We start from the raw sequence: 26,603 nt of genomic DNA, 5'->3' as shown, positions 1-26,603 counted from the left end.
TGGAGTTCCTTGGTGGCCTGGAAGTCTAGCATTTGGTGTCACTGATGTGGCTCCAGTTCGATCCCTGGCCCAGGAACTTCCACTTGCTGTGGGTATGGCCAAAAAAAAAGAAGAAAAAGAGGAAGAGACACCAAGGATGAATGTGCAAGAGGAAAGAAAGACCACATGAACACATGGGGAGAAGGTGGCCAGACATAAGCCAAGAAGAGTGGTCTCTGGAGAAACCAACTCTGTAACATCTTGATCTTAGACTTCAGGCTCCAGAACTGTGAGAAATACACTTCTGTTGTATAAGCCACCCAGTCTGTAGTGGTTTGTTACAACAGCCCTGGCAAGCTAATGTACCAACACCAAATTACAAGCACATTTCAGGCCTTTTTCAGACTAAAGTGCCATATTTATTAGAGTCTTCATATATTTCTTAACCATTTACTTCTGTACCACTATTTTTATTAGGTTTCTATCTTTTTTTTAATGTGTCACTATGATGCTTTGAGTGTTGTACCCCTGACTCATTTTTCCTATAAGCCCTGTATTGTGTTGTTATGTTTTGTGGTGCAATTTCACATAATATGGCAGTCTATAGGCATGCATATGTCACATTATAGCACAAGTGACCCAACTGCCACTCAGGCATAAATGATTTATAGATCTTGAAGATAAGGCATAAAACATCGTATTTCTACAGCCCTCTTCAGGCACTCTGAGGAGGCATGCTACATTAAAAAATCTCAAGAAGGGCAGGCACCAAGCTCAGATACGTAGCATGTATGTGTATTTGTGTGGGCACACCTACAGAATACAATACCATATAAGTAGTAAAAGTTAAAGTATTTATTTCTGGGTGGTAGGCTTTGGAATGTTTTTCCCATATTTTTTAATAAACATTATGCATACATCTATATATGCTCTATGATCAAAGTTGATTATAATGATTTTCATGATTCTGTTCTAAATCAGAAATAAATAACTTCTAAAACAGACTAAACGACAAGAAGAAATGGCACAGAAATTCCAAAACTGTCCAAAGGGAATTAAAAAAGAACATTAGGCCTTAATAAATTAAGTCATTCCTCCATATCCTCTGTCCTTTTCATCACTATCCACGGTAAACAAAATGACTGAAAAAATTACAAAGCCTTGAGTAATTTAGGACTTAAAGGAAAGTGACCAGCAATACTTAAAAGGCAGCCAGCTTGGCCAAAGTATGGCCTCTGATATTTTTAGCAAAAATCTGTTTTCCTTAATTAGCCAGTACACATGAATTAGGGGCCTCGCCATATGCCATCAAGGAATGTGAGAGCGCTCGATCTAAATGGAAAACCTGAGCTCACTTTCCACAGATGGTAGATGTGGAGCAGAAAGAGGGGAAATTTTTCAAAAACTTACTCAAGGCAAAAGAGCATATTGTCTGTAGTTCAATTCATCAAGTTTTGGAATTTCTAGAGTGAAAGTGATACTGTCTTAAGAACCTTAACCACTTCAAAGAGAGCCTGACGGAGTGCAAATGAAACAGCACAGCAGCAAAGTACTGTGTCCCAGAAATATTAGAGCTGGGCACACCACTTACAGAACTACTGTAATGTTTCTCGTACATGGTGATGCTCTGAGCAATGGTGACTGTGTCTGATGCTATAAGAACACATACTTTTTCTTGAAACTCTGGAAGAACAGCTAATAGTGTTGTAATCCTCAAGCAGGATTTAACAAACTATGGCTGGCTGGCCACATCCAGCCTGCCATCTGTTTTTGTATAACGCATGAGTTAAGAACAGTTTTTAAATTTTTTAATGGTTGAAAAAAATTGTTTAAGAATAATGCTTCATTACACATATGGAAATGATAGATTCAAATTTTCGGCATAATTAAAGGTTTACTGGAAGCCAGCCATGCACATTTGCTTTGTCTCTGGCTGTTTTTGTGCGGCAATAGCCGAGTTGTAATTACGACAAGGTTCATGTGGTTGAAAATATTTACTTTCTGGCCATTAACAGGAAAAGTGTGCTGCTCCCTGCTCCCTAGTTAAAACTGACCTAAATACAAGCTATGGATTTAAAACCATTTCAGATACCAAGACATTCACTGGCTCAACCACATTTGAACAAAAAAAAAAAAAAAATAGACATATAACCATGTACTCTAAACAGCTGTGCATCAATCCAAGGACTATTTCATATTAATGGGAAACATCCACCATCACAACAGCAACAAAACAACTCAACCCTGTACTTTTCAGGTCCTTCAATTTTATGATTAACTTTTTTCCACATTCATGATCAGCATCAATGCACTGCTAGTCATGTATCCCAATACCAAAAAAAGGAAGAGGCCATTTCTCCCAAAGAAAACGTTTTCTTATTCTTGCCTTCAGAAATTACATCAATCTTCAGGAGAATTTGAGTAGTAAACCTTTGGTAGTAAAGGATGCTCCTGTCATGATCTAAGGGAAAATATAATCAAAGCTGAATTTTCTCTTCGGCAAAATTTCACCCATCACCAGTGTATAGAACACATGGAAGATTCTAAAACAGCCTACAATAATTCAGTTAGTTTTTCTGCAAACAGGTGGCTGGGTTATGAAAACTTGTGGAGTATATTCACCACACAATTTCCTCAGATCAAAGATTGACCTGAAATAAAGGGATATAAGACTCGATTTGTTGTTTCCTGCATAGCCCTGTTCCCTTTCCTCTACCCCCAGCACTCATTAGGCTCCACTTTCTTACTAAGGTCACAAGACAGTATTGCTGACTGGTCCAACTGAAAGACCTATAAAATAAAAATAGTGACTGAGTTGGTGGCATGAGGACAGCTGGTTAAGCCACTCATTCCTCATTGCTGAGTTACCTTCACTTCAATGGAATTATAAATTATGAGGATCACAGCACAGATTCCTTGCAGAAATAAAGTCACAATTCCAAAAGGTTCCCAGATACTGGTCAATCTGCTGCCACCAACCAGAAGCAAATATTGCAGCATTTGGGGTAGTTTTAATCAGGATCAACTCTCAAATAGAATTCCTCAAGAAATACAATCTTGGACCCTCATAACAAGACTCCATACAGAGCCAACTGCAATCCAAATAAATTACAGTTGACCCTTGAACAAACAACATGGGTTTGAACTGCACAGGTCCACTTATGTGCAGATTTTTTTCCAACAGCAAATAGTAAAGTACTATACAATTCAAGGTTGAGTGAATCCACAAATGCAGAATCATAGATGTGGAGGAACTACAGAAACAGAGGGCCAACTGGAAAATCATACAAGGATTTTCAACTGCTCGGAAGGCCAGGGTTCCTGACCCCCACCACTGTTCAAGGGTCAATGGTAGTATCAACCTATGAAATAAGAATATTCTTTGCCCTATATTTTCAGGCTATCATATAGGAGATTTATCTGATCAATCAATTAGAGACTGATTAAATGAAAGCCATATGCAGAATTCCTAAAGAAAAGACAATCTTGGACTCTCATAACAAGACATATAATATGTGTTAAACATACTGTACAATATCATAAATGATGAGCACAGGTACTCACTCACAATGAGAGAGAAGCTATTTATTCTGAAAGCTTATCTTTGCCCCTTCCTGTTTCATCCTATAGATACTTTTCATTGAAAATATTATTTCTTTCTTTTGTTCATTTTTTTTTGTTTTTTGTCTTTTGTCTTTTTGAGGGCTGCACCTGCAGCATATGGAGGTTCCCAGACTAGGGGTCCAATCAGAGCTGTAGCTGCCGGCCTACACCACAGCCACAGCAATGCCAGATCCGAGCCGCATCTGTGACCTACATCACAACTCACGGCAACGCCGGATCCTTAACCCACTGAGCGAGGCCAGGGATCGAACCCGCAACCTCGTGGTTCCTAGTCAGATTCGTTTCCGCTGCGCCATGATGGGACCTCCCTATTATTTATTTCTATATTATCTTGATACAACTGTTGGAGGAGGAAGGCAAAGCTTCAATAGCCTCAAACCATGATCCCCCCAGCTAAATGGCCACCACTTAGAACCAGTTTCTCCTAAAATGTCTCAAACAACATCTCACTTTTATAAATCCTTCACTCCCTCTTGAAAAATCTCTATTTAAGTTGCCAGTAAGGATCTAAATGCTTCTGTAAGAAATATTCATCAAAACTAACACAGCTGTTGATGACTGACATCAAGCATGAAGAAAAAAAATGTCACATCAATGTTTCAACACATTACTTGCTGAACAACTTCTCCTTGGTCCATCTGTATCAAATGGGTATGTCAAAAATTGGACATGCCAACAGATGGCTGCCGGCACTGTTTGGAATACATATGGGTGTTGTTCTACACTGTTGAAAGATGAAATCTGATTCCCCTGAAAAGATTCTATATTTTCTAAAACAGTAACTTAGAAAACAGAAAAACTATAGAACCTTTACGTTTGGGCCCTATATCTACAAGCCCCACCTTAGGGCTATCTTGCTTTCTAATTTGAATTTTTAGTATTTTTGAACAGCGAGGCCAGGGATTAAAATGGAATCCTCTTGGATGCTAGTTGGGTTCTTAACCCACTGAGCCACAATGGGAACTCCCACTGAAACAATTTTATTTTGCTTTTTTTTCCCTCTCCTTTTTTTAAAATGTAATGGCCTTGCTCAGTGGGTTAATGATCCAGCATTTCTGTGACCTGTGATGTAGGTCGCATACAAGGCTTGGATCCCACATTGCTGTGGCTGTGGTGTAGGCCGGCAGCTCCAATTCGACCCTTAGCCTGGGAACTTTCATATACTGTAGATTCAGTACTGAAAAAAAAAAAAAAAAAGATGTACAGATTCAGACCCCACATGGGTCATCACCACACTGAATCAGACATCTGGGGTAGAGCCTAGGCATGCGTATTTTGAAAAGCACTTCAGGTGTTTAGGAAGTGGCTCCCTGGTTAAGAACAACTTTTCCAGATCATTTTTTATATAGACTAGCAAATAACTATGACACAAACATGTCCACACATAGACCAATATAATCGGCTTTAATCCCTGTGGTGTTGTCTAAATGCTCTCCTTTGCCATCCCAATCTTTCCTCTGAATTCTTATCTTTGAAATTGTCCCATTGTTCAGTAAATTTCTGAGACAAATTTTAGGCCAAATAGTGTATATATTAGGCACTCTTCATTTGGGGAGGCACGATGCCCACTTGGATCAGCAAACCCTTCCAAAACAATGCCCTCTTAACATACAGTCACTTGACAAATACTTATGCAGCAAGGTCTACCTGTTGTGGACCCTGAGAAGAAGGTAAGAGAAACAAAATGTGGTTCCCGGGCCCTCAAGGAGCATGTGTGAGCCAATTAGGGTGAAAATACATAGACAAACTAAGAAAAGTTAAATGACCACATAAGAAAGCATGCTGATTCAGTATTAAATGATGAGTACTTACAATAAAAACTCTGAGAATTCAGAAGAATTAGTGCCCACTCCAGACCTAGCCATCCTGCTGCATTTCTGAGAGGGCCTGCGGTCTGAAGAATGGGTAGGGGCTAAATGAGTGGGACAGAGGAATGCAGGTGTTCCACGCCAGGAACACAACACAAACCCACGCAGGAATGAGCAAAGGATGGGCAATGAAAACACAGCCCTCAGATGAAAGCTAGGATCTAGCTCTCAGACTAATAAGCCTAATGTTTTTCTTCTATTTGGAGAAAAATCATTAAATTTTAAGGCAACAGATCATGGAGACAGTATTTTAGGAAAATATGTTTTCTGGGAACAGGCAAAATATCCATGAGTATGTGATACATAAGAGACCTACGAGAGCAGTTAGGATCAGGGCCACAGCAGTGGGCTTGACAAAGAACTATTGGAAATTAGTGCTGCTTAGATGGAGTTTCCAGCTGTAGCACAATAGAGTCACACAAACAACAGGAAGAAAAAAAGGGAGTCAGGAATGGAAGCAAATCAGAGTTGCCCATAGGAGACAACAGAACGATGCCCCCAGAAGAAGCCTCTGCACTGGACACATGGTCTTGGAAGAAGCCAGTGAGAGGAGAGAACTTTCACACTGAGAGGAAGGTCGAACAGGGGATATAAAGATTGAAGACTGCAGCTGGAGAAGTAGCCCAGGGGAATGCAAAATAAATGATGCACATGCACGCCCTGGGAAAGGCAAGAGTAAAATCTGGTGGCAACCCAGACACCAAGGAGGAAGAACGTTTCAAAACAAAGTTCACTGACCACAGTCTTCTGGCACAGAGAGGTCAAAGGCTGCCAGTATGAACTGAGTTCTAGCCCCAGGAACCCTGCTCTGTGCCCTAACCTGCAGCTAATCTTTCTCCTTTAATTTTTCTTCCCTGGCCATACCAACCATCTAGAACGCATATATGTCTATGTCCACCATTGTTAATATCTACCATTGACTCATACGTACTCTGACATTCTGTCTTATCTCCTCGACACTGACTCATGAAGCATCTTGAGGGACGAGATCATAATCAATACTTTAGGCATCCTCCCACTCACCTTGGGTCATCCCATCACCATGCTCCTAGCAATCATTTAGAACTAGTTTTAACTGATTGTAGACAGCCATGACCATCCTGGGATTGCGGCATGCAGATGAAGACCAGCTGAACTCAGGGAGACGTTCCATAGCACTGGAATGGCCTCGAGCATTGCTATTCAAAACGTGGTCAATGGACCAGCAGCATCACCTGGGGACTTGTTAAGAATGCAATTTCGGCTGCTATCCGAGGCCAACTGGATCAGAATCTGCATTGCAACAAGATCCAGGTGGCTGATGTCTATGTATCCTGGTATAGAAGCTGGCAGAGACTCAGTCGAGTCCAGAAAGGAACAGCACCGAGTTACAAGGAAGTTAGCTGGAGGAGGGGGAGATGGCACATGAATCTCAGGAGATGGCCGTGTGCCTAGACCCAACCTCACCCCTCTCAGGTCTGCAGCTCAGTAAAGGAGCCCAGGCCCTTTGCACATATGGCACAGCCAGGCCAGGAAGCAACTCCAGCTTTTGATCAAGAGCCCAGAGGCATAAATCCTTCTTCCATAAACTGCCAGTAAGTTCAATTATAGGAAGGGCTCTGCAGATTCTATCTGCTAGGTTGTTTTTCCAAGTTTTATAAATAGTCTGACCTCCTCAAGACCCTGTTTATGCTCCCCATATTTATCTAGCCCTAGGATTTATGATATTATTCTGCCTCTCATTCATTTCTCCCATAAAATTACATTTCCCTATAAGCTTTAGCTGAAGTCCTTTTTCAGCATAATTGAAAGCTAAACTTGAAAATGCAGCTTGAACCCCAAATGGAAAGAGCTACACTGGTAGAACTATTGTTTAAGTGACCAGGGGTCAGGAAAAGCTCCTGAAGGAAAGAACCGTTGGTCAAAGGCACAGTCATACCTTCGAGGATGAAGACCAGATAGAGCAACCAGTCTAGAGGCATCATCTTTGCTTTGTTAGGGATGTGCTCAACACTTCAATATTTCTTTCTCTAACTTTCCTACAGGTATGTGTATTGAGCGTCACTCTTTCAAAATATCACCGTGCTAGAAGAGTTCTCTGTGTGTCTTTTATTATTTTTAACAGCTTTATTGACTTATGATTTACACACCATAAAGTTCCCATTTCAGAAATGGAAGAGCCTTTCAATCCATCCCCCACTTGAAGCAAATGCCTCATTAAACTCACCCAGGAATATTATATAGGCATTTCTTAAAACTCCAGGAAGATAGGACATCGTCATGATCCTCCAGTAACACATCCTAGTATCTCAGCTTTTCTCAGTGGCAAGAACATCTTGACAAAGTCCCCTCTATTAAAATGCAAACTGTGAAAGTAATGGTTTTTCATGCCCTATTTCAAAGGTGGCTGATTGAAAATACCACTGTAGGCCCTTGTAACCTGCCCGCTGTGTTGGAACTCCATTAGGAGGCAAACTTGATTTACTGCATCCAAAGTGGAAATCACAAATTCTGACAAACTACTAGTCCCCCAGTTTTTCACAGACTACGTTGTGTCGCCAGATGGCAGGCTTTGGGGGTTCGGCTGGAGCCTGAACTAAGCTGATCTGTTTCACCTCAAGGATGGTATGAGTACTTAGGTTTTCCTTTTGAAAAGAAAAAGAGGGACTCACATGCTCTCACAGAACCTCTTCAGCGTGCTTGGCTTCTCTTGGTTGCGTCTCTGTCGGAACCAGTGTTGAATGCTGCGAACATCCCAGTCCAGCTGCTTGGACAGGCCCTCCAATCTCTTTTCATCAGGATGCTAGGAAACAAGGTACCAGGAAAATAATTTTCATCTTCATCATAAATGGATCTGCCCCTGTTTATATTTGAGATATTTGTTTTGCATGTGTTTTCTATCTGCTCCTGAGATTTCTACATTGACCAGTGAGGAACGAGGCCTTCCATTAGCAGCATGAATATAAATAAGCATATAGGACAAGAAAAGTCACTCATTATGACACACTGAAAAATAGGAATCTCACTCTAATGCTTGTACTTTTCCACAACAAAGATATGATGGAGCAGCCAATGGGCTGAGTTAGCTCCACTAACCCTCAAGACAAGGAATTTGCACAGAGACATCATTCAAATATTTCACATCCTCAGGAAAAAATGCTGGACTCAATTATCACATGTTAGGATAGCACAGGACAGACAAGAAGCATGGAATAATCCCCAAATACCTCACTTTAACTAGGGTACCAATTCCACTTAAATGTTTTCTCTTTCTTCCTCTTCACACTCCCCTCTGCTCTGCTCTTCACACATTTTTCTATTTCTTTCTTGGTCATTTTTTTGAGCAAAACTCCATCAAATCTTTTACTACAACTATGCATCACTTGAAGATGCAAACTTGATGGAGTGGAAGAGACCCTATTTATGCCTGTGTATGATGCTATTACTCTTGTCTCTCTCTCTCATTTTCAAAACACTAGGAGATGACAGATATGGGTTCAATTCCTTGTTCCAATGAGCTCTCTGAGTCTCAGTTTCCTCACCTGTTCAAAATAAAGCTATTTATTCACCTAAATGGGATTGTGATGAGGACCAAAGGTAAAAATGTATGCAAATCTCAGTACAGGTTAGATCTCTCCCTTTCCTGCCCCCACCACTTCAGTGTCTTAGAGACCATCCTGCCAACCATTACGTGAGAGTGACCTGCCTACAACAAAAACTAAACTGAGTTAGCTCTCTTCCCTTAGAATAAATAAAGATTAGATTCAGGAGACATTAACAATCGAAGGACAGAACCAAAAATGGGGTAGAGAAGACAGGCTGACCAGCTTTCAAGTGATAAGGGTGGAATGTGCACATGACACTTTTTAAAGCCTCTCAAGAAATTCAAGGTGTCAGACACACAAGAAACACAGCAAATGGCCTTAGTGTTATGACTGAGGTTATAAAATATGCTGAGCTTATGTCTGTAAAAGTTACATGCTAACGTTCAGTGAGGCATGTACTTTCAGGAGTTTTTATTAGAAGTCAGGACACCATCTACACTCTTCTTCTATGTTTCTCAATTTTAAAATGTGGGAGAGAGAAAATGCAGAGCCTACAATACACCTTGGCTATACCATTTGCTTAGAGGCATTCATTTAAATTTTTCATTTATTTTCTAAGTCTCTTGACTAGGTAAAACATTCACATGGTTCACAAAATAAAAATTATCCCACTACTTAGCCATAAAAAAGAATAAAATAATGCCATTTGCAGCAACATGGATGGAACTAAAGACTCTCATACTAAGTGAAGTCAGAAAGAGAAAGACAAATCTCATATGGTATCACTTATACCTGGAATCTAATATACAGCACAAATGAACCTTTCCACAGAAAAGAAACTCATGGACTTGGAGGACAGACTTGTGGTTGCCAAGGGAGAAGGGGTGGGATGGACGGGGAATCTGTGGTTAATAGATGAAAACTATTGCCTTTGCAATGGATAAGCAATGAGATCCTGCTGTATAGCACTGGGAACTATATCTACTCACTTATTATGGAGCATGATGGAGGACAATGTGAGAAAAAGAATGAATATATGTATGTGTGACTGGGTCTCTTTGCTGTACTGTAGAAAATTGACACAACACAGTAAACCAGCTATAATGGAAAAAATAAAAAATCATTAAAAAAATTTATCCCAAATTTCACCTTCCCATTTTGTCCCTATTCTCTCAGTTCCTACCCTCCACTTCCCACCAGGTAACTGACTATTCAATCAGTTTCTTTCCAGAGTTATTTTTTGCAAATATAAGCAAATTTGAATATGCATTCTTATATCCCTCCCCTGCCCCATCACTTAAGTGGTTGTATTATTCTGGACTTTGGGTTTTTCACTTTACAATGTATCTTGGAATATTTCCACATCCAAAAATAGGGAACACCTTCCTTCTTTTGTAGAACTGTAAGAACATGCCATAAGGTACTTATCCACTCCACTGCTAATGGGAGCTTCCCAACTTTCGCAATGATAAACAACACTGCAATAAATAACCTTGTCATGGGTCATTTTATACACATATATAGAGATAGATCCCTGGAAGTGAACTTGTGGAGATCAAAAGATCTACGCATTTGCAATTTTTTTTAGTTATTGAAAATTAACTGTCACTAATGATTTTACCAACTTTTACTCTCAACAAGCAAGAATGTCCATTTCCCAAAGCCTCATAAACAGAGAATGTTATTAGACTTTTCAATTTTTTCCCAGTTTGATATATAAAAAGTAGCATTTCAGTATATCTTTGATTTGACTTCCCCTTTTTATGAGAGAGGGCTATTTTCATGTTTTTTAAGAACCATCTGGCATAGCACAGGGAACTTACTCAATATTCTGTAATAACCCTTATGGGAAAAGAATCTGAAAAAGAATAGCTATAGATATATGAATAACTGAACCACTTTGCTGTACATCTGACACTAACACAGCATTGTAAATCAACTATACTCCAATATAAAATAAAAATTAAATTTAAAAAAGAGAACTCCTACCAAAAAAATCTCATCTGTGTTTCCTTTTTAGAATAGTCTTTTCATATCTACTGCCCATAATTTTCTTGAATTGCAAGTAATTTCTTCATTGACTTGTAGAGTGTCTTCATTTATGAGGGTGATTATACCTGTGTCTGGACCAGAGGTTGCACAGTATTAACTAATGTGTCATTTGGGTTTTAGAATTAGCTTGTCGTGTTTTTTGCTTGTGTTTTTTACTTGCAGAAATTTTAAAAATCATGTTGGAATGTATCAATTTCTTCTGTTATGGCTTCTGAATTTGGGGTCATAATTAGAAATGCCTTTTCTATTCCAAATGTTCAAGATATTCTCCTACATTTGTACTTTTGATTCTAATATGTTTACAGTTTTGATTTTTACATCCAATCTTTAGTGCATTTGGAATATATCCTGGAATACAGTGGGAGGTATGAACCTAATTTTCATTCTTTCCAAATGGCTGCCCAGATAGCCAATACCGTCATTCATGTTTTCTCCATGAGAAATCAAATCTATTCTTCCATTGCTTTATTACTCATGTGCCAGTATATATGGTTAGGTTACTCGGAAATCCTTATTTATTTTCTATAGGAACTTTAGAATTAGCTTGTCTAGTTTCAATAAATACTAGTATAAGAAAATCTGTTGGTATTTATAATGAGATCATGCCAAGTTCTTCTATTAGCATAGGTTCAACTGACACCTTTAATTCGGTCTGTCTTTTGTGTCCTTCACAATATTTAAAAAATTTTCCTCACATACTTTGCACATCCTTGTTACATTTATTCCTAAGGATATTATCCTGTTTTGGTTTCTATTGTAAATAAGAAATTTTCTTATATCTTCTGTTTATTTTCTGTGTGTGTGTGTGTCTGTGTGAGTGTGTTTGTATGGTTACTATTTTTGTAACATTTTATATTGTTTGTGGTAGTTTTTCACTTGCTTCCCTTAATTTTCCAGGTAGACAGTCATATAATGGCATATTACTGGCATGCAAACTCTATAAACAAAGGAAATTTTTGTATCTTTTTCATCAGTACTTAGGATAGAGTCAGACTTAAGAAATATCTCTTGAATGCATGAATAATAGCTTTTCTACCTCCTACTTTCTAATTTTTATGCCTTTATTTTCCTTCTTGTATCTACTTGCTAATTTGGTATAAAACTCAGCACAATGTATAACATCCCTGTCTGTTTCAGGCTTTAGTGGGAACATCACTATGTTTTTTTTCTCATTAGGAAGCCAGATTTGGGACTGATATACAAATGTATTTATCATGTAAGGTAACCATCTATCCCTAGTTAGATTATTCTAATTAAAATGATGTTAGGTTTCAGGATCCATGGAGATGAATATCTACTTTTTCTCTTTATATCAATTAACATGATGAATTTCATAATAGACATTTTAATACTGAATACAGGGAAGGCCTTGCATTCTTAGAATAAATCCTATTTTGTGATGATGAATAATAATTTGGTGGGGGGCACACCTGAGGCATATGGAAGTTACCAGGCTAGGGGTCGAATCCGAGATGCAGCTTCAGGCCTAAATCACAGGAACAGCAATGCCAGATCCGAGCCACATCGGTGACCTACACCACAGCTTGCAGCAACACCAGATTCTTAACCCACTGAGTGAGGCCAGGGACTGAACCCACATCCTCATGGATGTCAGTCACGTACTTTTCCACTCAGCCACAATGCACATTCCTAATAGCATTTTTTTTTTTTTATGTGCTGCTAAAGTTTGCAAATTTTTTATTTGGGATTTTTATCAATTATTAATCAGTATAATTGCTCTCTAGTCTCCTTTTTTACTGGAATATTTGTCAGTTTTTGAGATTACATAAAAAGAGAATCTGGATGGTTTTCTTAATTTTCTATGCTTTGGTATAGGTTAAAATAGTATTGGAATTATCTGCTCTTTAAGAGTGCCGGAATTTTCTTGCGAAGAGTATCTGACCATGGTCCTTTCTTGTAGTTTAGCTCTTTGATTTTGATCTTTATATACACACACAAATAGCTGTCAAATTATATTTTCCTAGAAAATTTCCATTTCATCCAAGTGTTTATATTTTATATGTCATGTTAATAGAGATACATCTTTTGTATTTTCCTCTATTTCTGTGATTGTTGATTATTATGTTAATAATTATGCTATAAATTGATGCTTTGTTTTCTTCATTGGGTTAGCTGACCTTCCGTAAAAAAAAAATTTAAACAGGCACTTGTGGATTAATTTTCAAGACTATAGTTTTGCTAATTCAATCTGTTTATTTTTTATTAGTTTTTTCCTTCTGTTTGCCTTCAGTTGTTTTGTTGTTCTTTTTCCAATGTTTAAGTAAGTGGTTAAACATACATGTTTTCATCTGAGCACTACTTTGGCATAGTATATAAACAGGGCTTGGATCGTTTTCTAAATAGCCTGATATTTAATTTTTACGCAAAAGTTGATCAAGAAAGCAAGAGTCTGTTTTCTGATTTCTAGTATTAGTAAATTATGCCTATTTTTAAATTTACTACAGTTTTTAACATGACAAAAGGTCAATTTTTAAAATAATTAACGGGTACTTTAAAAGTATAGTCTCTATATTCAGAATATAGGATGTTAAAAATGTACCCCTTAGATCTTCTTCATTAATCATGCTTCTTAGAATTGCTATATTCTGTTTTATATTTTGTTCACCTGATCTGTCATGACCCTGAGGTAAATTAAAATTTCTTACCATTAAATTATTTCTTTTTTCATAAGTATATAAATACACTGATATTCAATGCATATAGTCATAACTATGTTATCATTGTGAATTGCATCCTTTGGCAATAAAAAACCAATTCTTCATTTTACGTAATCATTTTGGGCCTGAATTCCATTTTTATATGAAAATAAAACTTTACTTTCTTGGTTCCCGTCGTGGCGCAGTGATTAAAGAATCCGACTAAGAACCATGAGGTTGCAGCACCCCCTTGCTCAGTGGGTTAAGGATTCGGCGTTGCTGTGAGCTGTGGTGTGGGTCACAGATGCGGCTCGGATCCTGCGTTGCTGTGGCTCTAGCGTAGGCTGGTGGCTACAGCTCTGATTGAACCTCTAGCCTGGGAATCTCCATATGCCGCAGAAGCAGCCCAAGAAATGGCAAAAAGACAAAAAAAAAGACCAAAAAAACCCAAACAACTGTACTTTCTCTATTATTTATATTTTCCTGCATATATTTACTTACACTCTTATTTTCAATATTTGTAATTACTTTATTTGAAGGTGTCTCATAAACTATGTGACCAAAATCTGAATTATTTTTTATTAGACAAGTTAAAGCCATTTACATGCATTCATATAATATATAAATTTGTTTATAGTTACTTGACATTGCTATGTTTTGATAATTAATAAATAAATATGGTTTATTTCCCTTTATTTTTGTGGGTAATTTTTATTCTACTGATTACACAGAGACAAAATACTCTTCTTCTATTTGTTCTCAGTCAATAAAAATTCCAGATGAGCAGTATTTAAAATTTACATATTTCCTTTTCCTTCCCCATCTAATATTAGTCAGTGATTTTCCCTCTCGTAGAGTTTACCCTTGCACAATTAAATATGCTTATACTTCTATTACTCAATTTGGCTGTTTGAGGGGATAAGCTTTGATTCTGAGTTACTAGAGCTCACACAATTAGTGAATTTATTCTACCTCTCACCTCCTTCCCTTTTCCCTCTCAGTTGTTGTCAGCTGTTTTATTTCTACATTGCGAGAACATACACTGTTTACATTCTGTTCTCTTATCCTAATCCTCATATTCCTGTCTCAGTTCCACGGTTTAAATGTATTTAGTTTCTTCAAAAAAGGACCCACGGGACCAATTCCCCCCAATTTTTGCGAGTTCAAATCTGTTTGTCTTTGGCCTTTACACTGTAAAAACAATTTGCCTAAATATAAAATTCTTCATTCATGTTTTCCTTGAAAATGCTGGAAATGTTTTTCTTTTCTTTTCTTTTCTTTTTTTTTTTTTTTGCTTTTTAAGGCCACACCCATGGCATATGGAGGTTCCCAGGCTAGGAGTCAAATCAGAGCCATAGGTGCCAGCCACAGCCACAGCCACAGCCACAGCCACAGCCACAGCCACACCAGATTCGAGCCGTGTCTGTGACCCACACCACAGCTCATGGCAATGCCAGATCCTTAACCCTCTGAGCGAGGCCAGGAATCAAACCTGCAACCTCATGGTCCTAGTCAGATTCATTTCCACTGCTCCATGACAGGAACTACTAGAAATGTTTTTCTATTGAATATTGCTACAGAGATGACTATAGTCATGCTGATATTTTTTCCTAAGTAAGTGATTTCATTTTTGCCTACCTGCACAAAGAATTCTTTTACATTTCAAGTCTATTATTTTTAATAAGTGTTGGTATAAACCTTCTTAGTTCAATTTTTACATTTTAATTAACACATTAAAATAAATCTCCATTTTTTTTTAGGAAATTTTTCTTGACTTATATCTCTCAATATTTATTCTATTTGCTTTTCCTCAAGGAGTTCCAATTATACAGATGCTAGAACTGCTTGGCCTACATATCTAATTATTTTTAGCTCTTTTTCATTTCATTTAATTCAGCTTTATTATTTCTATCTCCCATGTTTTCTGCTGAGATTTCTGCAGTGTCTAGTGTTTCCTGTGTTCTTTCCAATTTTGTCTTCATTTCTATGAGTTTTATTACTTTTTCCTGAACCATCCAGCTCACATTCCATCTCTTTGTGTTGACCAACTGTTTTTTTTCTTTAGGACTTCTATTTATTCTTTTGTGGCCTTCCTTCACAGGTTATTGCTTTTTAAAAAAAATTATGGTAAAATATTTGATCACAGTTTTCAGTTTTGCCTAGTGGCCTCAATTTTTCCAGAGACAATTTTTTTTAGTAAGCATTGCTTATAAGTAAGCAAAAGGAAGCTTTGTTAGCAAGTAAAGCATCTTGCCTTTGATGCTGTGTGTTCCTTCTTTACTACCTATCATTGAGTGAATTGGATTTTCTTGACCAGGTCCTGGGAGTACAGGGAGCAGGGAGGATGCTTTTGCAGATTAGCTTCCTCTTAGGTACATGGTGTCTTGAACATGTGCCTTCCACGTGGTGTTCTGTGTACTTCACCTACTTCTCTGAATTAAACTGAGTCTAGGAGAGCATCTGCCAGCCTTGTTCACCAGTTCCTGAACCTGGTGTTACAAACAGTGGATAGAGCTTTTGTCTCACCTTTAGGAGCTGTCATTTTTGCTGGCTTTCCTGAAATCTATCCCCACTGGGCCCTCCATCCACACTACATGCTTTTCACTTTCTCCTATCTGGCTTCTGCCCAACCTCAACTGTTTTTGTTTAGCTTCTCTATATATTTTGAAATCTAGAGATATATATATCTTAGTTTGCCAAAAATAAAGTTTGTGAGATCTTTCTTCTTTGTGTGTATATTTTTATAAAATTTCCAAGGGAAGAAATTGAATAGTTTTGACTTATATAGACATTTTTTATACCAGAAAACCAAGGTTAATTTTAATAAACATACCCCATAGAAGGATGGAAAAGAAAAATGAAAAGAAAGGAAATAGGCTTAAGAGAAGAAAGAGGAAGAACAAATTATAAGAAATCTGCCTATACTTTTTTAAATATAGTATAATATACCAAAAGCAGATTATGATATTAATTCTCTGGATCATAAAACCTGGTTTCATAGCTGACATATATATTCTTCCCTTAATGGCTCAAGAATTGATTTGATTAGAAAATGAGGCATTGGGATTATAGATATCTGCCAAAAGATAGAGATATATCAATAAACAGATAAACTGACTGACTAATTGATTGATAACTCTGGATACCATCACAAATTCAGATAACTCTGTATAGAGCCAGTTAAGAAATACAAACTCAAAAATATTCACTAAAGAAAAGTAATTGTTCCATTCATTTGAATGAGTCTGACAACACCATTCCCTTGACCCCATCACAAATCTTCTGAATCAGAATCTCTAGAAACAAGATGCAGCAATCCACATTTAATCCTTGGGTATGCCAAATGTAAATTAAAGAGTGGGAGCCCCGGGCCCAAATAAATGCTCCCTCATTTACTATCTGACTTACTGCCTAAGGTCACAATGCTAGGAAGCAGCAGAGCCAAAGTTTCAATACGCCGCTCAGGTCTGATTCAAAAACCAATGCTTCAGATTATTTTGCAATAGAGGTAGAGCCTCTGAAGTGTGTATAAGACTTTAAATTTACAGAGGAAAAAAAAAAGGAGAGCGAGAGACAAATAGATGTTACTTTGGGAAAAAAGACTGCTGAAGAGTAAAGCAGTCAAATTTATCAGCTGATTTCGGAGATGAGAACTGCTCAGTCAAGGCATGAGACCAGTGAACTCACACAGGGATCCAGATTCAGAAGGGCTCACACTTGGGGTTTAAAGTTCTATGGCTGCCATCTTGAAATTCTTAATAATGTTACTATGGGAATGGTGTTTTGTATTGAAGTCCACTGAGACAGGGGAGCATGTGTCAGGGGCTCAGAATCTTGGCTCACACACTACCCCCAGATGAGTCTGGTAACTTACTTCCCCAGCCCCCAGCTCCCCAGGCCCCTAACCTTCCTCTTCCCACTCTGCCAAGTCACTACTGCTGCCTGGGGCAAACATGGAAAGGGGTGGAACTGTGTGTTCATATCCCATAGTGTCTCAGGATGGGGTATGAGGATAGTCATCTGCACCCTGGGTTGGCAGCATCCCAGTACACTGGTGGATGACTCACTGGGGACCAGCTTCTTGCTCACTTCAATCCAGGCACCGTGTGTGTCTTGCAGCAGAGATCGAAATACACTGGAGGTCACCGGTCCACCCGGGGTTGGGTCAGTAGTCCCATGGAAAGGGGAGAGGCCTGTCTCAACTTCTCCTCCAGCCAGAAAAAGGTAGGCATGTTAGCACAGGAGCTGGCAAGAGACAGATCCCAGCAGCTAGTGGGCTGGGTGTGCACTAAATCACAGGGTGGGGTCCCTGGTTATCTGTCAGGGTCTGCACTTACCTCAGGAGTATCCAATGCCTGAGGGAGCATGCCATTAAATAGCAAGTAAAAAAAAACAAAAACAAAAACAAACAAAAAAAACCATCCTGACAGGTCACAAGAGAGACTGTACATGAAAAGTAAAAGCCTTATATTTTAATGCCTTTAATGGCATGCGTTTTGTGCTTTCTAAACAAGGGCCCCACATTTTGGTTCTGCACTGGCCCCCACTAATTACGCAGCCAGTCCTACACACAGCAGATTTTAAGAGTTTTGAGGGTGTATTCCTTCACACTTGAAAGATGATAACTGTGCCTTTTCCCAAAGGTGACCTGACCTAGAATCATGCACAGTTAAGGCCACAATGCTGGATGATCACTGCTTAAAAATCCACAAATCCTGCTACTATTATTCTGGTCAACTGATCTGTTGCTTTCTTATAACACAAATAACACTGGAGACTTGCAAAGATTTCAAGGAAAAACAGTTCCAACTTTCGCTGCATTTATATTCAAAACCTGAGGCTTCTGCTTTAATCATGTAGAAACTTCCAAAAGAATCACCTTGGAAACTGAGAGAATACGATCATTAAAATTAGCTAGAAGCAAATATCCTCCAGAGCAGCCAACCTGGCTGCAAAATCCTTTCATTACCTTTATAGATAAAATTTCGCCATAACCATACTAAACATAAGGCAAGGGAAATAAAATGTTCACTGCAGGATTCTAAAGGGAAGCATAACATTTGGGTAGAAAATTCATTTTTTATGCATTTAGAGTGGTTCACAAGGTAAATACAAATATGCGATTAAAAAATGAACTTCCTAACTCCCTCCACATCTGTTTTCTTAGAAGGGAAGTTATTTGCTGCAGTAAATTGATATATTAAATAAAAACGCAAGTTTCCCCGTAATATTTTCTTCCTTCAAACACTATAGGACATGAACCCCTTCAGGCTAGAAGCTGGCAATCTAAAATCATCCCACACAACTACCAGAAGAGCTTTTCCTAAAATTCCATTTATTCTACTCTTCTTCCTTAGCAGAGATCCACAAAGTACTGGGTGCTTTCTTCCTCTTTTAAAGGGGAAAATACCATTTTTTAAAAGAATAGAGGGGAAAAACCCTAGAGAATCTTGGCAGAAATGAAGGCCAAAAAATAAACAAACATGTCTGAATATTTGAATTAATAGTTTGCAAAGACGAGAGGCAAGCGAGGCACACAGTTAACAACACAGATACCAAAAAAGGAATAAAATTTGCTTAGCATGGCTAAATCACATCTTAGAAGCCTGCGTAATTTTTCCAAAAAAATGAAAGAGGGAAAATGAACCACTTGCCATACAAACACACAATACTTCTTCTTTTTTTTTTTAACGTCTACACCCATGACATATGTAAGTTCCCTGAGCCAGAAATTGAATTTAAGCCACAGGCCACAGCTGCAGATCCTTTAACCCACTGTGCTTGGCTGGGGATCAAACCTGTGTCTCTGCCACAACCCAAGCTGCTGGAGTTGGATTTTTAACCCACTGACCCGTGGCAGAAACTCCACACAACATTTCTCATAAAATGTTAAGCTTTTCTTCCTTCTTGTCCATGAAGGAGTAAGAGAGAGAGAGAGAGATGAATATGAATAAGATAAGTGGATGTTACGATTTTCTGTAATTTTTTTTCTGGTCTTTTTAGAGCCGCACCTGCAGCATATGGAGGTTCCCAGGCTAGGGGTCTAATCGGAACTGCAGCTGCCGGCCTACACCACAGCCACAGCAATGCCAGATCCAAGCTGCCTCTGCGACCCACACCACAGCTCACCGCAACGCTGGATCCTTAACCCACTGAGTGAGGCCAGGGGTTGAACCTGCATCCTCATGGATACTAGTCAGATTCATTTCCACTGAGTCACGACAGGAAACTCCTGCTGTAATTTTTTCATGACCTGAGATTGAGGGTTTCTGACTTCTGTCTTCTTCCTCCCCTATTTGTTCTTTAAGGAGATAGCAGCTGGCAGTGAATGGCAATCTTTTCCTCCCCTGCCCTGTCCTCCTCTTCCCACCTCTGGTTTGGACTTTAACTCACCAGAATGAGTCTCTCCTCTCCCACCGTCTCTACAGTGAATCTGTAATTTATAACTCTCCTGATCCTTGCTCTTCATGCCTTCATAGGGCAGCTCTTCTCTCCCTTAGTTATTCCCTTTTTCGTTCACACCTGCCTGTGTATCACAACTGCTAGAACATACGCGCACACTTTCTCATACTTACATTAATTACATTCTGCAGCTCCACCAGTGGCCCCCACAAAGTCCCATCCAACAGGTATATACACGTACTGCTTCAGGTCCCGTGAGACTGAGGCACAGAATTAGCCCAATCACTCTCTAATCTAGACTATTCTTCCCAAACAAGTTTCTCGCATCAACTTGGCAGTAAACCAACAGGTCTCACACATGCCCACGTATATTCAGCTTCTGCCCTTTTAGGTCTAGTCACAACGCTTGTGTGCTTTCCAAGAGTACACCTTCAAGCATGAAGTGAGTCAAACAGTAGTTCTCAGACATATGAGAGAAGGAACTGAATGATTTCAGATAGAGAACAGTGGCCATGACAATTCATATCCCAGAGAAAGAGAAGCGTACCTTTGTAATTGCAGTGAAGACCTTTTCCAAAATGGCATTTGGCTGGGCAATTTGTGGTCCATTGGCCTGAATGTTGAGGGCTATGGCACATGGTTTAGCTACAAATCTAAAAAAGAAAAAAATGCAGGTTATTCTTTTTATAGCTGTTCTCAATGTCATCAGTGAAATATTACTCAATTGTCCCAAAGTGTTGATAGGGTTTTATGGGTAGACATCAACACGCATATGTTGGTACCTATAAAGCAGATTTAATTTCTTTTTCTCTCCTTTAATTGCCCAACAGTAACAATAAACAAGAAACCCTTTTAAAACATTTAAACCACCTGATCCTCAAGTTCTAATGGGACTGAACAGATAGAAAGACTTATCAAACGACAAACAAAACTGCATAAGAAAGAGGTGTAAACCAAACAAATCTTGATTTTAAAATGATGTAATTTATATTCTTATTGACAAGTCAAGTTATATTTTTACTATGAGAAAGGGTTTACTAACTATCTGATTACATGTACAGGGAATATGTTTTTGATTAACACAAGTCAATTTATATTTTTACTATGAGAAAGGGTTTACTAACTATCTGATTACATGTACAGGGAATATGTTTTTGATTAACGCTAGTCAAAAAACTGGTCATTTTTGTCTCTATAAAGTGTGCTGGGAATTCCTATTGTGTCTCAGCAGGTTAAGAACTTGACTAGTATCCATGAGGTTGTGGGTTCGATCCCTGGCCCAGCTCAGTGGGTTAAGGATATGGCCTTGCCACAAGCTGCAGTGTAGGATCTGGAGTTGCTGTGGCTGTGGTGTAGGCCAGCAGCTACAGCTCCAATTTGACCCCAGCCTGGGAATTTCCATATGCCACAGGTGCGGCTCTAAAAAGAAAAAAGAAAAAGAGTATGCGATGTTCTGCTCCAATTTCTTATGACTTCTTAAAATTATCTGCTTTATGGTTATTTGCTTTCTTCTTCTAAGGATTAATGAAAGATGTCAAAGAGCATGATGTCCCAACCAAGCCAAAAAGTCTGAAATTATTGTAAGCATCAGCTACACTGCTTTTACCCTAAGCAAACAACTATGTCAAGAACAGGAAGACTTGGCTGAATTGCTGAATTTCTGGCTGTCTGATGTGTGAATGAGACACTGAAGGAAGGCAGGCAGAGGGCATGAGATCCCAAAGGCATGACGTTGTCTCTAAAACTTTTTTTTTTTTGTCTTCTTACCATTTCTAGGGCCGCTCCCGTGGCATATGGAGGTTCCCAGGCTAGGGGCTAAATTGGAGCTGAAGCCGCCAGCCTGCACCACAGCCACAGCAACGAGGGATCCGAGCCGCATCTGCAACCTACACCACAGCTCATGGCAACGCTGGATCCTTAACCCACTGAGCAAGGCCAGGGATCGAACGTGCAACCTCATGGTTCCTAGTCGGATTCGTTAACCACTGAGCCACGACGGGAACTCCTCTAAAACTTTTTTTAAAAGAAAAGCATTAGAGTTGTTTTAGACTAAATGTTCAAGAACTAAGGCATGATAAATGTCCCTTTTCAGTAGTGACATTTAACATTTTCTACAAATACAAATAATATCATGTGAAAGTATTACCCATATTAATTTAATGTTGGTCAAAAGCAACTAATACATATACAAAACATACCATGAGTAAATCCCCACTGAAGCTCCTTTAATATTAGTGAATGGGATTCAAGAACAGCAGACAAAGAAGGAAATTTTTAAAAGTGAGACTAAGGAAGTTTACATACATGGTACCATATATATTCCTACTGGGTCCTAGTTCAAGGAAAAGAGAAAAAAATTTATCCAAAAAGGAAGATGGAGTACTGCACATGGAAGCCCAAACCAGGAAAGATACACACAGAAAGTACAATATAAAAATCTGTTTCACCGGGCTCTCTGGGATGAAGTTAGGAAGAAAGAATAACCACATTTTTCTAGTAAATAATTCTAGAAACGGAGTGTTCCCAAATTTTGGCATTCTCAATTTTTTTTTTCTTTTGGTCCTTTTTAGGGCCACACCTGTGGCTATGGAAGTCCCCAGGCTAGGGATCGAAGTGGAACCGCAGCTGCTGGCCTACACCACAGCCATAGCAACTCCAAATCCAAGCCACATCTGTAACCTACACCATGGCTTGTAGCAATGCTGGATCCTTAATCCACTGAGCATGTCCAGGGATGGAACTGGCATCCTCACAGACACTATGTTGGGTTCTTAACCCACTGAGTGCAATGGGAACTCCTCTGAATTCTTTTCAATGTAAAGTTTTCTAAGATATATAACCTACACCTCTACCTTCTTTTAAAAAAAATGAAATTTTAAAAAATAACTCTGGGTTATTTAACAGAGATTACTGTTGTGAATGGTCATCATGGAGCTATGTAGCCAGTGGAAATAAATAAAGTTTGATGGGTAATGGGCAATGATCAGAGAAGAAAGTCCAGAACTTATTTCTTTGACAAAGTTTCCTACTTCGTGGTTATTTGCCTCTTCATCATTAGGTATAACCAGGGGTGTGAAACGACATGAGATCAGCAGAAGTTAAAAAAAAACAAAAGGTAAAATAGTAAGATTAATTTGGTATAAACGCCAAAATCAGTACTTCCAATGGCTACCTTCTTCTCTTTCCTGTTAGATTTCTCCCTAGTTCTCCCCTGTGTTCCAATTCCCATAACTTCTGAAACATTATGTTCAGATTCCCTTTTGGAATTTGTCATCAGCATCCTTGTAACAACCTTCAGGTCTAGTACATGATCTGCTCTCTTTTTCTGATGTTCTCCTGTGGCACAGCAGGTTAAGGATCTGATGATGTCACTGCAGCAGCCTGGGTCACGGATGTGATGTAGGTTCAGTCCCTGGCCCAGGGACTTCCACATGCTGTGGGCATGTCCGTGCCCCAAAAGAAGGAAGAGTCTAAATCCAAAGGTTGATCATTTCATCTCTGAATATGCCATGACAATGCTAGGCATACCCAGGAGAGGGTCAAGAAATTTGATCAACTGGCTACCTTCTGGAAATATGTTTTCACTCCTGCTACTATTGTTGTGAGTGCTCTTGACAAGTTAACAGACCTTCTCTGTGTGCCCCAGACCAGTTAGTAGAGGGCAAGTAAGAGAGTTAAGAAATCCACTCAACAGAATGTCTTCAAGAACAACTTTTCCTATCATCTCCCAGTAAATGTTTCAAAAGCATTCAAAGAGGTTCTTTTAGTATGTTTTCCAATAAAATGTTTTACACCTCACTCCTCCTCTTTTTAAACTTCAAACCACTTTTTAGAAACACTTCTTTAAATTTCAAGAACTAATAATAGTATCTTAAAGATGGCATATGCTTTCACCATCAAACATCAAATTTTGATAATAAAAATCATCATATAAATGAGATGCTTTGTAAATATATTTTTAAAGCAATGTCCAAAGGATAGGGTGGGAATTTTCTCTGCAACTATCTGCCTAAGGAGCCCGAGCTTCAGAAATTAATCTGTCTGCACCTCAGTGTCCTCATATGTAAAAAATTATAATAATCATTACATAAGTATATAAAGTGTGTATATATACAAATGCATGTATTTGTTAAAACCTAATGTCACATGGTTTCTTTGTCTAAAGTCTTTGCTGTGAGCCATGTGTTTGGTTTCACACCATAGCATTTACATACTGTGACTCTCTGGGTACAGTAACCCACTCAGCTTCAGCTATGCTGTGACAAGCCATGCATACTCAACAAGTTCTGAAAGTACCAGGCAAAGAAGAAACCAGAATCCAAGACAGGCAACTGAAAAAGGACAAGGGTCCATCAGGAAGAGTAACTGCCTACCTCAGTTTACCCTCACAGTCTGACTGTCCCAGCATCATTATTCATGGTACCACCCTTACTGACAACAGCATCCCTGTTTGAAATTCTGCTGCAATGATTTTTTAAGTGTTCCCCATTTGGGCAATAAATTGTAGTAACCCTTATCATCAAGCCTCGGGCCTGGCCTGGGTCTATACTGAATCCGCACCGGCAATGCCTCAGGTTCCGAGCCCATCCACAAGGGCCTTCTCCCAGGGCCCAACTCTTTCCAGCTCCCTTATCAACTCCCATGGCCTTCTAGGGTGCTGGGCCCACACTTCACATGGGAGAGTTGTATGAATATGCGTGTCCTCTTTCTTGTGTGTGTGGTCTCTCTCATGGAGCTGGAATGGCCTTAGTGAAAGAAGACCCCACCTCCAAGGAGCCTAGCATACAAACCCATTCATTCCCCTCAACCCGATGAGGCTTTACACCCTCGGCTTTGCAGAGAGGTTTATGGAGGTGAGTGGCCTCTACCTCCAGGGGAAGGAAAGCAGAAGACATGATATTTCTCTCCCAGGAAGGTCAACGTTATCATCAGCTCCCCATCTTAATTTATCGACCAGGCTAAGTCCCAAATCTGAGGATTGCGGGGGGAGAGTTCTTTGGGGGAGTGAGGAGTGACAGACAAATTTAACAGAATTTAACTCAATTCAAAGTTGAAGATCCTTACCATTTAAATGGCCCATGGGAGTTCCCGTCGTGGCGCAGTGGTTAACGAATCCGACTAGGAACCATGAGGTTGCGGGTTCGGTCCCTGCCCTTGCTCAGTGGGTTAACAGTCCGGCGTTGCCGTGACCTGTGGTGTAGGTTGCAGACGCGGCTCAGATCCCGAGTTGCTGTGGCTCTGGCGTAGGCCGGTGGCTACAGCTCCGATTCAACCCCTAGCCTGGGAACCTCCATATGCCGCAGGATCGGCCCAAGAAATAGCAACAACAACAACAACAACAACAAAAAGACAAAAAGACAAAAAATAAAAATAAAAAAAAATAATAAAAATAAATGGCCCATGATGGGTATGCCAAATAAATCAAACCGCTGGACTCCTTTGAAAGAAGTAACTATGTCATAGAATACGTTTATGAAAAGCCCGGAATACTGCAGGAACTCAATGATTATTTGATGGATGGATGAATGAATGAAAAAATAAGCTAAAATACAATGGCAGGTGCCCTTCCTACTTTTCTCATAGGGGTCGTACATTTTAACTCCCTTAAATACCCACATCTACTCAGAATCCTCATTTGGGATGCAGAGGGTAAGAGACTGACTGCTCAAATACTGTTTATATAATTTCCATTGACACTATGAAGTCAAAGCTGCCCACAGAGTTATCACGTAGGCTCTGTCAGCCTCTCAGCTGAGCATTCTCTTTTTAACTGATCCAGTACAGAGAGCCAAACACTTAATTTCCAAGATTTAAGAAATTTCACCAGATAGGCAGAAAACACTTTCAAATCCCAAACAAAAGAAGAAAAAGATATAATTTTTATCCTCCTAAAAGTAGTATGTGATATATAAAAAACATATGTGATATATCATATCAGATTTTATGAAAATATATAAATTTTATGTTTATTCTCCAAAGGATTTATGAATTGCTGCCAGCCTTTTTTTTTTTTTCTAAAGAGAGAGCATATTAAGTACCAAATAAAACTCATATAGTTACAAAACTACTATAATTTTATCACCTACTGTCTTGGTCCATTAGAAAAATGCTGGATTTTTTTTTTTTTCCCCCAATGCTGGCTCTAAGAGAGTAAGTTCACAAAAGCTGTCTTTCACAGGGTTATCTTAGGAGAGAAAAAAAACAGAATGAGAGACAGACATAGGGTGAGGCACAGTACCTACACATATCATAGTTGAAAGGGAATATGTACTTTCAAGCTTTGATGACTGCCTCTACGAGGAAAAGCTCACCTAATTACTTTTTTATCAAAGGCAGCAACACCACCTTCAAAAGATCAAACACCTATGAAGTACTTTCATGTAGTATAACATATTTGAAAGTAAATATAATAAGCTTTGAAAAATACCAGTCTCCATTTAAAAGCAGAGGAAACACCTAAGACAGTCCTACTTTTTAGTTCCGTTCAGCAACACGTT

The 26,603-nt window shown here is 39.0% G+C and overlaps 1 protein-coding gene across 1 annotated transcript in view; it reads right to left on the bottom strand.

Moving 5' to 3' along the window:
• The window catches only part of CERS6 (ceramide synthase 6), a 330,585-nt gene that overhangs the window by 216,466 nt on the left and 87,516 nt on the right, over positions 1-26,603 (bottom strand). The window contains exons 2-3 of the mRNA XM_047772807.1: positions 20,654-20,759; positions 8,123-8,253 (exon numbers count right to left, since the gene is read on the bottom strand). Coding sequence (XP_047628763.1) covers positions 8,123-8,253; positions 20,654-20,759 — 237 coding nt within the window. The remainder of the gene's footprint in view (positions 1-8,122; positions 8,254-20,653; positions 20,760-26,603) is intronic.

Source organism: Phacochoerus africanus, chromosome 3 (assembly GCF_016906955.1).
Source record: "Phacochoerus africanus isolate WHEZ1 chromosome 3, ROS_Pafr_v1, whole genome shotgun sequence".
Taxonomy (NCBI): Eukaryota; Metazoa; Chordata; class Mammalia; order Artiodactyla; family Suidae; genus Phacochoerus; species Phacochoerus africanus.
This window is presented reverse-complemented; position numbering and strand designations above follow the sequence as displayed.